This window comes from Delphinus delphis, chromosome 6 (genome assembly GCF_949987515.2).
Source record: "Delphinus delphis chromosome 6, mDelDel1.2, whole genome shotgun sequence".
Classification (NCBI taxonomy): domain Eukaryota; kingdom Metazoa; phylum Chordata; class Mammalia; order Artiodactyla; family Delphinidae; genus Delphinus; species Delphinus delphis.
In genome coordinates, this window is record NC_082688.1 from 64,024,351 (window position 1) to 64,037,250 (window position 12,900).

The following is a 12,900-nucleotide window of genomic DNA, read 5'->3' on the forward strand; positions in this document are numbered from 1 at the left end:
AAAGACCAAAAATGATCAAAGTCCCTATCACTCCCTACATTTATACCCTGAGTCAGCACGAAAACAACTGCAAATATCATATATGTATTATGTATCATGCTCTTCTAATAATAAGCTGGCATTAGTTAAGCATATATTCTGTACAGAATTCAATGCAGAAATTGTGGCATTTTCAATTAAAAGAGGTCCTTATGCTGAGGGAGAGCTGACAACTGAGACTATTCGAAAATACAATAATAATAAATCTGTCTCTGATTAATAATTCTACTGTTTTCTCTTAAAAATGCATAGCTTTCCCTAAGAAGGGCTCATAAAAGTCATTTGAGGTAATTCAAGCAAAATGTCATCTTAAAAATTTACTATATGATATTATCTTGTGCTTTTCCTGTCTGGTTTAAGAGACTATAACAGAAATTTAAATGATTTTTAAAAAATTTCCTTTGTCACATTATTCCACATGCCTTCTCTCCCCTCACTGTATTACCACTTCCCTTTGTCATTCTATTTGATAAAGTTCCCTCCCTTTAATGCTTGTGCCCATCTGATGTTCGCACACAGGTATGTTCTGCCCCAGTGCTCACTCGGTGAAAGTTAATTATAATAATTAAGCACATTGTTTGTCTGCATCATAAGATCTGTTTGTAAATTTATTTTTTAAAACAGATTCTCTTTCAGGTTTTAAACCAAACGGCCTGCAATTCTATTTAATGTTTTTCTTTATAATCTTTTCCCAGAAGGTAAATACAGAAGATGATATCTTTTGCTCTCTGTCATCTCCATCTAATTCCCCACTTGCATTCCCAAGTGTGAGCTCTGACTTAACAAAATCATTTGCAAGCCCCCAAAGAGGAAGAAAATAAGATTCAGTCTCAAGGTGGGGAAAACGCAGGAAAGTCAACCAGAAAACCAGGACGCGTGAGAAAGTCCAGGAGGCCTGGTCCCTGGTCTTGGAGAGACTTGGAAAAGCCCTAGAGAGCAGGGAGAGAACTCTGTGGCACCATATTGGGAACATGGACCCATCTGGATTTTCTCATAACCAAAACACTTCAGTTCCCATGTCACCCAAATGTGTGAGCTGTCACTGCATTTCTGCTTCATTACTCTTTGAAATGAAATAAGGACACAGCTGCACCTCAATTTAAATCTGTGATTGCTCTTCACTTTGATTCTCTATGGTGCCCACAATCTAAGACAATCAAGCTGTTCTACACAGAATGAATCCTTGCTGCTTTTCTCAGGCTGTACCTACATTACATTAAAAGTTAAGCATTCAGTCAAATAATCACATTGGAGATGGCTGGTGGTTACTGTTGCTAGCCTTAATCCACCATTCAGACAGACATTATGATGGAATACTCAAGTGACCTTCTCAAGTGACTGATCTATAATTTGTACTGGGTTGATTCTTGGACATCACACACACACAGTCTGAATCAGACTGGTGAGCACCATTTGTGAAAAGACTATCTTTTCTCCATTGCATTACCTCGGCTGCTTTGTCAAAAATCACTTGACTACACTTGCGTGGGTCTATTTCTGGGCTCTCTATTCTGTTCCATTGATCTGTTTGTTTATTCTTGTACCAAACCAACACTGTCTGGATTACTGTAGTTGTATATTAGTCTTGAAGTCAGGTAGTGTCAGCCCTTCAATTTCATTCTTCTATATTGTGTTAGATATTCTGGGTATTTTGCCTCTCTAGATAAACTTTAGAATCAGTTTGTTGATACCCATAACAACTGCTCTAAAAAATAAGGTCTATCAGTAACTAGATAACTTGCTTTACCCCAGTAACTCCCTATGCTCCAATTTAGGTACAGTCCCAATGGGGAAGGAGCAATGATGAACCTTAATTTTGGTTGAATTTACCCTGAATTGAGGAAGTAAATTTAGAATAGTGTGAGCTCTCCCCAAACTAGGAAAATTAAAATTTCTACCTCTGAGCAAAATATGGCTATTACAGAATAACTTCAGTTATAGGAATCTGTGCATTCAGAAAATGTATACCTGTTACATTCATTTTGAAAAATAAAAGTAAAAAGGCCACTAACCTTAAGTTGAAGTTGCCCATTTTGGGGAAGACTTTCAAATACGTAGTAAATCTTCTCCCTGGGGGAGTCTTCATCTATGGCTGAGAGAACTGCACTAGAAATAATACGAGTTTCACCCATATTCACTGTAATTTCAGCTTTCCTGTAAAAAGGAAGATGTCTGGGTTGATATAAAAAATAGAAGACATCACCTTAGGAGGGGACACTGATAATGACTATTACAGCGTTCAACCTTAAAAAATTACGGAATGATATTCAATATCCAAAGTACTGAAAATGATGAGTCAGATTTGTAAAATAGGCTTTCATTTCACCTTACATGTGAAAGTCCTAAGGACAATTAGTCAGCAACAATGAGTATGGCACGAGGTAATTACATACTTCTGTCTACTTGTATAGAACTTTATAATTTTCTGTTAAAATTTATTTTATAAACTGATTTTGTTTCCAAAATTTTATCTGATACAACAACAGCACCATGAAGTAAGTGGGCTAGGGATTATTGTTCTAATTTTACAGACAGGAACTTAAAGAAATGAAATGACTTATTCACGGGTGTTCTGGTACCCTTTATGATAGACCATTATGAATTTGGTGATATTTAGGTAATCTGTAGCCCTCTACATTACTCTCCTCCTTGGTGATGTTCTGGGTAACTAGTGTTCTCTTCACAGTAATTCATCTTTTCCAAATGCTACAGCTGCCCGGTCAGCTCCTGGCATCTTGAAGAGAAGGCTGGGACAGAGAGCAGGTGCTGCTTCTACCATAAATGCTGCTGCTATGGGTTTTGTGTCTCCTATAAAGGGCTGCTGCTTTCACAGCCAATATGGTTGTTTTCCCTGGTCCTACCAAAGGGAAGAAGAGATTTCTTTTCACCTGTGTTTCTAGCTCTTGGTTTTGGTCATCACACATGGCCTGTGTCCAACTTGACTTTGTTTCTGAGAAAAACTGGGAAGTTTCCTTGGGATTTAGATTAAGGACATTTGTGTAGCATCAACTGGTCATTCTCAACAGCCTTCCACTCCTCTGCTGACAAGCCATTGCCCAAGCACCTCAGTTCTAACCTCTTTTACTAGGTTTTTCTTGCCTACTCATAACTGACATCTTCCCTGGCCATAGGAGATGACTTTTGCCGACCTCTTTACTAGAGAATATTAATCCTATCATTTTAGAAGGCTAAAATGATCGTTTAGGGCTTATGGAGATTAGTGGTGGGCATTTTTTTTTTTTTTTTTTTTTGGGTCGCGCCACGTGGCTTGTGGGCTCTTAATTCCCTAAACAAGGATCGAACCCGGGCCCCTGGCAGTCAGAGCATGGAGTCCTCACCACTGGACCGCAAGGGAATTCCCAGTGGTGCTTTTTTTTTTTTAAACACATGACTGTATGGAAAGGTCTCTCTCTTTTTTTTTTTTAATATTTATTTATTTGGCTGTGTCGGGTCTTAGTGGTGGCACACGGGATCTTTGTTGCCACAGGCAGGATCTTTAGTCGCGGCATGCGGGATCTAGTTCCCTGACCAGGGATTGAACCCGGGCCCCTTGTTTTGGGAGCACAGAGTCTTAACCGCTGGACCACGAGGGAAGTCCCCCCAGTGGTGCTTTTAATATAGAAACAGATGAATCAAAACAGGAAGCCAATACAATGAAGATGGTAAGGAGTCTGGTAGAAAGAAAGGGTCAGAATTAAATTTCAGAGGGTCCAAGAGAGAAGAAAGTATGTCATAGTCTGAGTTACCCTGAAAGGGACAAAGATCTTGGTGCAGGTAATTTATTTGGGAAGTGATCTCAGGAACAAGCGAGAGGGAGGGAGGAGTGAGGAAGGAAAGGAGGAAAAGGCAATGAAGGGTGTATTTACTGCTCTGGGGCTCAATCCTGCTGGGGATCCTTTGAAGAGCCATGTAGAATATGCCTCAAATTATGCTTCAGAAGGATAGGAGGCTGGGATACTTATCTTCTCCACTACCTTTCATAGGTGGAGGGTTGCCCTCAAAGTATTCTCCCCTGTGCCTGGACATGGGCTGAATGAGCCACTGCTGCTTCAGAGAAAGCCCAGAGGCAAAAAAGCAGAGCACTACAGGCACTTAGATGGGGCACAGACAGCGTGCAGGGTACGTTCCATCATAGCTGCAACTAGAATCAGAGGTGGGCTAAGGGGGTGTAACCCCAGGAGCCAAAAGCACAGCATCTAAAAGGAATATCAAAGGAATGGTGTCAAATGACCTAACAAGGTCCAGCAAGATGAGAAGAGCCATTAGATTTGGTGGGAAATCCAAGGGTAACTTTTAAGGGAGGTTGGAGAGTGGGCAGGAATAGAGGAAGCAAACACAAGCTATTCCTCCAAATAGTCTGGCACTGAAATAAATGAGGGACTGAGTCATCGTTGTAGTTTTAGAATGAAAATACCTGCTTGGAATAACGCTAATAACTGACACTTATGAGAACTTAATAGGTACTAGTCTCTGAAGTACCTTTACATATTTTAATTCCTTTAATCCTTTCAACAACCACATGAAGAGGATACTGCTATTATCGCCATTTACAAAGAAGTTGACAAAGAGGTAGTGAGAGGTTAAGTAACACGTTCAAGGTCACACCACCGATAAGTGGCTGAACCAAGGCAGTCTGGCTCCAGAATCTGCTCCCTTCACCACTAACTATATCCCTGTGTCTTATTAGCAGAAGGAATGAAAACAGAGAGATGGAAGATGCGGTAGGGAGAAAATAATGGAGCAAGTTCTGGGAGAAGGTGAGAGGTGATACGCCCAAGGACACATATGGAAGGGAAAGAAGAAAAGGAAAAAAGAAAAGAAGAAGGAGGAATTTCGAGGCAAAGTTAGAGGAGCTTTGGTGATTCTGTAGATGAAGCTATGCCAGGAAGTTTAATAGCAAGAACATAGCAAGAAATAGTAAATCAGATAGGACTGAATGAGTGCCTTGTTAAGTTATTTTACCTTTCTGGTCTCAGTTGTCTCAGTGAGGATAACGATACCTACTTCACACAGTTTTGGTGAGGACTTAAGGAACAACTATATGTGAAAGGAGCCAACGTACTGCCACATAGTAAGCACTTAATAAACACCAGTTTTCACCTCTCTCCCTCCTTTTTAGGTAAAATGAGGTCATCAGAAAGGAGGTTGCATAATACCACAATATCCTTCATATTTTCATTTTTATAAATCAAGATTTACCAATCCAACATTCCAGCTAGAGAATAAGGAAATAGAAATTTCTATTGAATACTCCTTGTCAAACTCATATCTGAGATGCAATCCTCCAAAAAACTATCTCCAGTATTTCCCATAATGCTTTCCAAGGGCCTTGGTGGCCCGTAGGGAACAGCAGGAGAATTGGCAGAATAAGGAAGGGATTTGTTTAAGGTCCTGTTTTCTGCAAAGCGGACGAGACTTTGGGAGTTTACACACTTCAGGAAATTGTTCGCTTCCTGATAAAGACTTGGACTGTCTACTCAATGCCCCTCACTGCTACACCATTAAAATGGTCAAAGAGGTACCAAGAAGCAGACAATTTTCTCCACCCAGCACCTGAGAAGAGTCGGACTTCCTAAAGTTCTAACCTTGGACAGTTCTGTACAGTTTCCAATAAAAAGAGAAATGGCTAGAGCTATAGAAATATAATTGATGAAGACTCTGTACCCTATGACCAAACTCTGATCAGCTACAGAGGGAGACACCGAGAAAGTCTGCAATTAATAGTATCAGTACAGAATTTTTAAAAAGTGATCATTTTGACAACAGGTGGCAAGGGGGCATTGATCCCTATGGAACACAGTAGAGGACTGGAGGACAATGAAATACCAAGATGATGAAAGAAGTGTCAGTGATATATTTCCCTCAGTCACTCTTAGTTCAAAGTTTGACCAAATCCACAGTGAGGACTGTCTGCAGTTAATATTACCACACTTTAATTGAATCTATATATTAATTACACTCTGATGTGTGTGCATGCATGTGTTTAAATATTTAGTACACTGTTCATTCTATATTGTATGTTTGGTTATTTTGAATTATTGACAAGTAAATAAAACTTTTAGAGGAAAATCAAATAACTGAAAGGTGGAGAAACCATAATTTTAAAAGACACATGTATCCCAGTGTTCACTGCAGCACTATTTACAATAGCCAGGACACAGAAACAACCTGAAAGTCCATTAACAGAGGAATGGATAAAGAAGATGTGGTACATATATACAATGGAATATTACTTAGCCATAAAAGAAACAAAATAGTGCCATTTGCAGAGATGTGGACAGACCTAGAAACTGTCATACAGAGTGAAGTAAGCCAGAAAGAGAAAAACAAATAACGTATAATGTCACTTATATGTGGAATCTAGAAAAATGGTACAGATGAACTTATTTGCAAAGCAGAAATAGAGACACAGATGTAGAGAACAAACTTATGGATATCAAGGAGGGAAGGGGGAGTGGGATGAATTGAGGGATTGGGATTGACATATATACACTACTATATATAAAATAGATAACTAATGAGAACCTACTGTATAGCACAGGGAACTCTACCCAATTCTCTGTGGTGACCTAAATGGGAAGGAAATCTAAAAAAGGGGGGATGTATGTACACATATAACTGATTCACCTTGCTGTACAGCAGAAACACAACATTGTAAAGCAACTATACTCCAATAAAAATTAATTTTTAAAAGGCTAATTTGAGAATTGTTAAGGAGAAGTTATATTAACTAATATTTGCACCAAAGGTTCTAGGTGCCTGACTAGGTGGGGCAAGTTGTAACATGCAGGAGCTGTCACAGACTTGTTTCTCTCTTGAGGACACACATTCCATTTGCATCTAGTCTTCCAGACCTCAGAATTTTATACAGAATTTGAAAGGCACTCTTTTCAGGTAGCTTACTTGCTCAGCACTGGTTTCTCATCATTAACTGGGGTGACCTCTACAGAAATGGTTTTAAGTATCTTATGTTTCCCATCCGACAACTGGATTGTAAAGTCATCAGCAAGGCTCTCTGAGTCATCATGCAAATACATCAACCTCATTCCTGGAAAACGGGAAAAAAGAGAGAAAGTAAATCTTTTTTATGATCGAACCACTTCAAAGCACGTCACAGATAATTTGTTTTAACCTCCAAGGCATTGGTATTAGCATTAGTTCATTAATCAATACAATAAGGTTGCATTGATAAATGCATAAATCAAACTGTTTTATGAAGTAAGAGCACCTGTCCTCGTTCAATAAAAGTTCCTATTTAAATAAGTTAGTATTTGATAAGGATCTTATTTACAATCAGTGAGAAAGTAAATATTATTTAATAAACTGCAGGAGAACAATGGTGACAGTGTTTAAATGAAACAGAAAATTAGTTCATTACATAGAGAAATTCATAGTTAGATCCCTACCTCAAGCCAACAACCAAAATAAACTCTAGATGAATCAAAACTTAATTATAAAACTATTTTTAAAAACCTATATAACATTTATATGGAAATGCAAGAGACCCAGAATAGCTAAAACAGTCTTGGGAAAAAAAAGAACAAAGTTGGAGGACTCACATTTTCCATTTTCAAAACTTACTGCAAAGCTACAGTAATCAAGATAGGGTAGTACCGGCATAGAATAGATACAGAGGAACCTAATAAAAGAGAGCCCAGAAATTAGCGCATACGTATCTGATCAGCTCATTTTCATCAAGGGCACCAAGACCATTCAATGGGGAAAGAGTAGTCTTTCAATAAATAGTGCTGGGACAACTGGACATCCATAGGCCAAAAAAATGTAATTGGATTCCTACTTCACACTATATACAAAAATTAACTCAAAATGGGTCATAGACCTAAACACCAAGAGCTAAGCTAGAAAAGCTGTTCGAAGAAAACATTTGTGACTTTGGGTTAGGCAATGGTTTTGCAGATAAGACACAAAGTACAAGTGACAAAACAAAACGACAACAAAAACATAGATAATTTGAACTCCAAAGGAAACCATCAAGGGAGCAAAATGACAACCCACAAAACTGGAGAAAATATTTACAAATCATATACCTGATAAGGGAGGATCTAGTATCCAGAATGTATTAAAAACTCTAACAACTCAATAGTAAAAGACAGCCCAGTTACAAAATGGGCAAAGGATCTGTGTAGACATTTTCCCAAAGAAGATATAAGAAGATATATAAATAGCCAAAAAACCTATGAAAAGATGCTCAACACCACTAGCTATTAGGGAAATGGAAATCAAAACCACAAGGAGATAGTACTTCACACACACACACTAGGATGGCTATAATTAAAAAGATAGACAATAACAAATGTTGGTGAGCACGTGGAGAAAATGGAATTCTTATATGTTGCCGGTAGAAATGTAAAATGATACAGCTACTTTGGAAAACAGTTTGGCAGTTCCTCAAAATGTTAAACATAGAGTTACATATGACCCAGCAATTCCACTCCTAGATATATAGCCAAGAGAAATGAATATATAGTATATACCCATATAATAAACTTGTACATGAATGTTTATAACAGCATCATTCATAATAGTCAAAAAAGTGGAAGTGACCCTAATGTCCATCAACCGATGAATGGATAAATAAATTGTGGTATGTCCATACAACTGAATATTATTTGGCAATAAAAAGGAATGGAGTACTGACTCATGCTACAATATGGGTGAATGTTGAAAACATTATGCTAAATAAAATAAACCAGTTACAAAAGATCACATATTCCATTTATATGGTTTCACTTATGTAAAATGTTCAGAACAGACAAATCTATAGAGGCAAAAATAGGTTAGTGGTTGCCCGGGGTTTTGGGGAGGGAGGGATGAGAGTGACTGCTAATGTGTATTGTATTACTTTTTTGGGGTAACGAAAATGTTCTAAAATCGACTGTGATGATGAATACACTAAAACCCACTGAATTATACACTTTAAATTGGTGAATATTATGTCCCATGAGTTATATTTCAATAAAGCTGTTTTAAAAGATTTGGAAGAAAATACAAATAAATATCTTATTCCTGGATGTAGAAGATCTTCCTAATATAAAAACAAAAGAAAAATACATAAAGAAAAATAACAATAAATTTTACTACCTACAATTTTGACTTCTGTATTTAAAAACATGAATTAAAGGCAAATAAAACATGGAAAAACTTATTGTAATGTGACAAAAATACAAAGCATCAGTATTTACCAATCCCTTATTAATCAATACGAATTGATGGAAAAATGGGCAATGGATATTATCGGGAAATTCACAAAAGATGAAACATACATATCTGGTCAATAAACATGAAAATATGTTCAATCTCACTCAATCTAAGAACTTCCAATCAAGATAACAATGAGAGACTATTAATGACCGCCAAGTTTGCAAAGGTTTTTAAAAATAATATCCATTATTGATTAGGACAAAAGGCATACCCAGGCACGTGGTAGCAATGGTATTCTTTTTCCCGAAAAGTATTATAAATGCTGACTTTTCTGTACCGAGCAATCTCATTATAAAAATTTATTCAAAAGAAATATTAAGAGATGGGCACCAAGATTTATGTTACATAAATATATGTAAAATATGTTTATTGATATATAACTTATAATATCAAAATATGAAGTTATCTGCATATTTAAAAATAGGAGATAGTTGTATAAAATTACAGTGCAGTATATCCATATAATGAAACACTGTAATTATCACAAATCATGTTCTCAATATTTAAAAGGTAAAAAGATGCTTATAATAATTGATAAGAAAAAAACAGATTACATAATATGGTAGTTTTTAAGTTCTGTATGTTTGGTGGAGGCAGAGGTTAGAATACACTAAAGTTTTTTTTTTTAATGTAGCCATAAATGAACCAAAAATAAAATACAGGTGAAAATCTAATCTCTGAGAATGTCACCAAAATATTAATTTAGATGAAAATTTTTTTCTTCAAAATGATCATGTAGTGCAAACTTCACACAATATGCATACAATACTTATTTAACTTAATAATAAACAATGAATATTATTTTTTTAAAACTGACTTTTAAAAAATTTGTTTATTTTATTTATTTTTGGCTGCATTGGGTCTTCATTGCTGCACGCGGGCTTTCTCTAGTTGCGGCAAGCAGGGGCTACTCTTCGTTGTGGTGCATGGGCTTCTCATTGCAGTGCCTTCTCTTGTTGCGGAGCACAGGCTCTAGGCGCACAGGCTTCAGTAGCTGTGGCATGCAGGCTCAGTAGCTGTGGCACACGGACTTAGTTGCTCCGTGGCATGTGGGATCTTCCCAGACCAGGGATCGAACCCATGTCCCCTGCATTGGCAGGCAGATTCTTAACTAGTGCGCCACCAGGGAAGTCCCAAAAAACTGACTTTCCTGAGAGTAAAATTTGATTTATTATTTCTTTTTCCTTGGCCTTAAATTTGAAGAAAATATTGTAACAATATATTGTATTATTTCCTACACAGGGTTATTCATTTGGTAATACCATCATTTAAGCTCTGGAATTTCTTTCTTTGCAATTGATAAAAACTGAGAAGTATGTTAATTAGCTTTTTCAATTCAAACATGATATGATATTGTGCAACTATTGCAAAATAAACTTTGGGGCAGAGAGCTCTAGTTGGGGAAAGGAAAAATTTAAAGACAGAAAAAAATGTGGAACAAGTGCTAGATAAATCAAACACAGAGAAGGAAGAGTTTGGAGTGTGCAGGTGGGCTCCACAGGGAGGTCGATAGTGAACTGGTTCTGAAGGCTGGTACTGGGTGGCCAGGGGAAGGAGAGGGAAGGACCCCTCAGGCAGGGTGAACAGAATACATGAAGGCAGGGCAGGAAGGAGAATGCAAGTAGGCAGTGATTCTAGAGCCAACACACTTTTCTCAAATATTTAAAAGCATTTATATATATATGTTAAATGGGATAAGATCAATTTTTCAGAAAGAGTAATGAAAGAATAATTCAGGCTGCTATTCCAATGTGTCATTTCCTTAAAGGGCAAATTATCTCCTCAGAGAATAATGAGTTATTATATTTGTTCTATATTTGTTTCAAATGTGGATGTTTGGGCAGACAAATCTCTTCAATTTAGTTCCACAATCTCAATAGTTTTAAAACGAAATTTTTTTTATTATGACATTAAAAGCTTGGGGTAGGGCTTCCCTGGTGGCGCAGTGGTTGAGAGTCCGCCTGCTGATGCAGGGGACACGGGTTCATGCCCCGGTCCGGGAAGATCCCACATGCCGCGGAGTGGCTGGGCCTGTGAGCCATGGCCGCTGAGCCTGCGCGTCTGGAGTCTGTGCTCCGCAACAGGAGAGGCCGCAACAGTTAGAGGCCCGCGTACCGCAAAAAAAAAAAAAAAAGCTTGGGGTAAACTACCAAAAATCACAAATACCATTTTTATTGATGCTCGAAAAGTGAAGGAAAACATATTATTTCCTTTTCAATTACCCACTATCTCTAGCTGGGGCTTCATGCCCTGCATTAATCCAGAGCCCAGAGAAAACCCTTGAGGGATAATGAATGTAGGTGAATGCCATTTCTTCACTTCCTCTTTCTGTGATTTATTATTATCTTTCCTGGGTTAAATTATTAAATCAACAACAACAAACAAACTGAAATGAAGCGTGATATACCATTCTTGAGAAGTTCCATAGAAAAGTTGTAAACAAGTTCATGCTTCTGGCCAGGGTTGGGTGATTGCTTATACTGAGGCAAGTCTTTGCTAAACACCCCGTTGATGAGGAGGCCATGACGTGGCTTCTGAGTGACACTGAACAGCAAGGGGTCCTTGGGAATGTCCCGGTCAACAGCATTAATGATGGAAGAATCCAGCTCTCTCATCTGACCCTCACACACCTAAACAAAAACAGGAAAGTCAGCTGCATGCTAAATAAAACCTGTCTTTCTTTTGGCAAACTGCTCAAAAAATAATTTTAACATATCCTATATAATTTTAAGATACCCATGCAAATTTTCCATGAGATGTGTGTGTAATGAGTCCTAAAAAGAAACTGCTGGTTCAATGTGACCTTCGAAGACAAGAACAAATCTATTAATCTTTCTCACATTTTTCTTTTGAAGATTTCAAAGCACTTTATTTACATGAAGGACTAAAGGAGAGATACATAGAATCTCATATATATATTTCATAACTCAAAGGTTGGGGGAAAAAGCAACCAAAAGGATGCTTGCTTTCTGGAAGTCACCAGGTATAGACCCTGCCTTCAGATCCTAACCTGTTATTTTAATCTCCTGGACCTTGTTGCTTTCATAATTCTTACGTTTCTGTTTTAGAAATGGCACAAATATCTGCTATGCACACTGGGGGTATTAGGTGTTTTTAACTTTTGTCATTGTAGTAAAACCTTCTATGTTTCAATTACAGTCAACAACAGTTGAGAGGATGCTTTTGGATGCACGATAGAATATATTTTAATTCTGGGTCCCTCATCTCTTCCCAGTCTTCACACCTCTAATCTTCCTGAATGACCCTGCACCCCACTTCAGGTTTCATAATCCTTTAAGCATAAAGAGAATTGAATGTTTGTCATTTCATGTAGGATCTAGTTATTTAAAACCATCAGTCCCATTAGTACCACTGACACGGTGCTTAGTCATCTTTATCTTCTTTTTCTCATAGCAAGGGAACAAAGAAGTATTTCTGTTTTCTATTGTGAAATATAGCAAGATCTAAATAATATGAGTGTATAAGTTTAACATGTGCTTATTGGGCATTTGCAGTTCACTGGATGCTGTGGGAATACGAATACTCTAAAGGATCAAAGTCAGATGAGAATGTGATGGCCTGTCCATCAATAACTATAACACAAGGAAGAAAATATCTAGTGCTACTAAATATGGATAA

At 37.5% G+C, this 12,900-nt stretch overlaps 1 protein-coding gene across 1 annotated transcript in view; it reads right to left on the reverse strand.

The window, feature by feature from the left end:
* Positions 1–12,900, reverse strand: part of FREM1 (FRAS1 related extracellular matrix 1) — a 153,315-nt gene that overhangs the window by 52,615 nt on the left and 87,800 nt on the right. The window contains exons 19-21 of the mRNA XM_060013462.1: positions 11,669–11,891; positions 6,943–7,087; positions 2,052–2,193 (exon numbers count right to left, since the gene is read on the reverse strand). Of these exons, the coding sequence (XP_059869445.1) occupies positions 2,052–2,193; positions 6,943–7,087; positions 11,669–11,891 (510 nt within the window). The remainder of the gene's footprint in view (positions 1–2,051; positions 2,194–6,942; positions 7,088–11,668; positions 11,892–12,900) is intronic.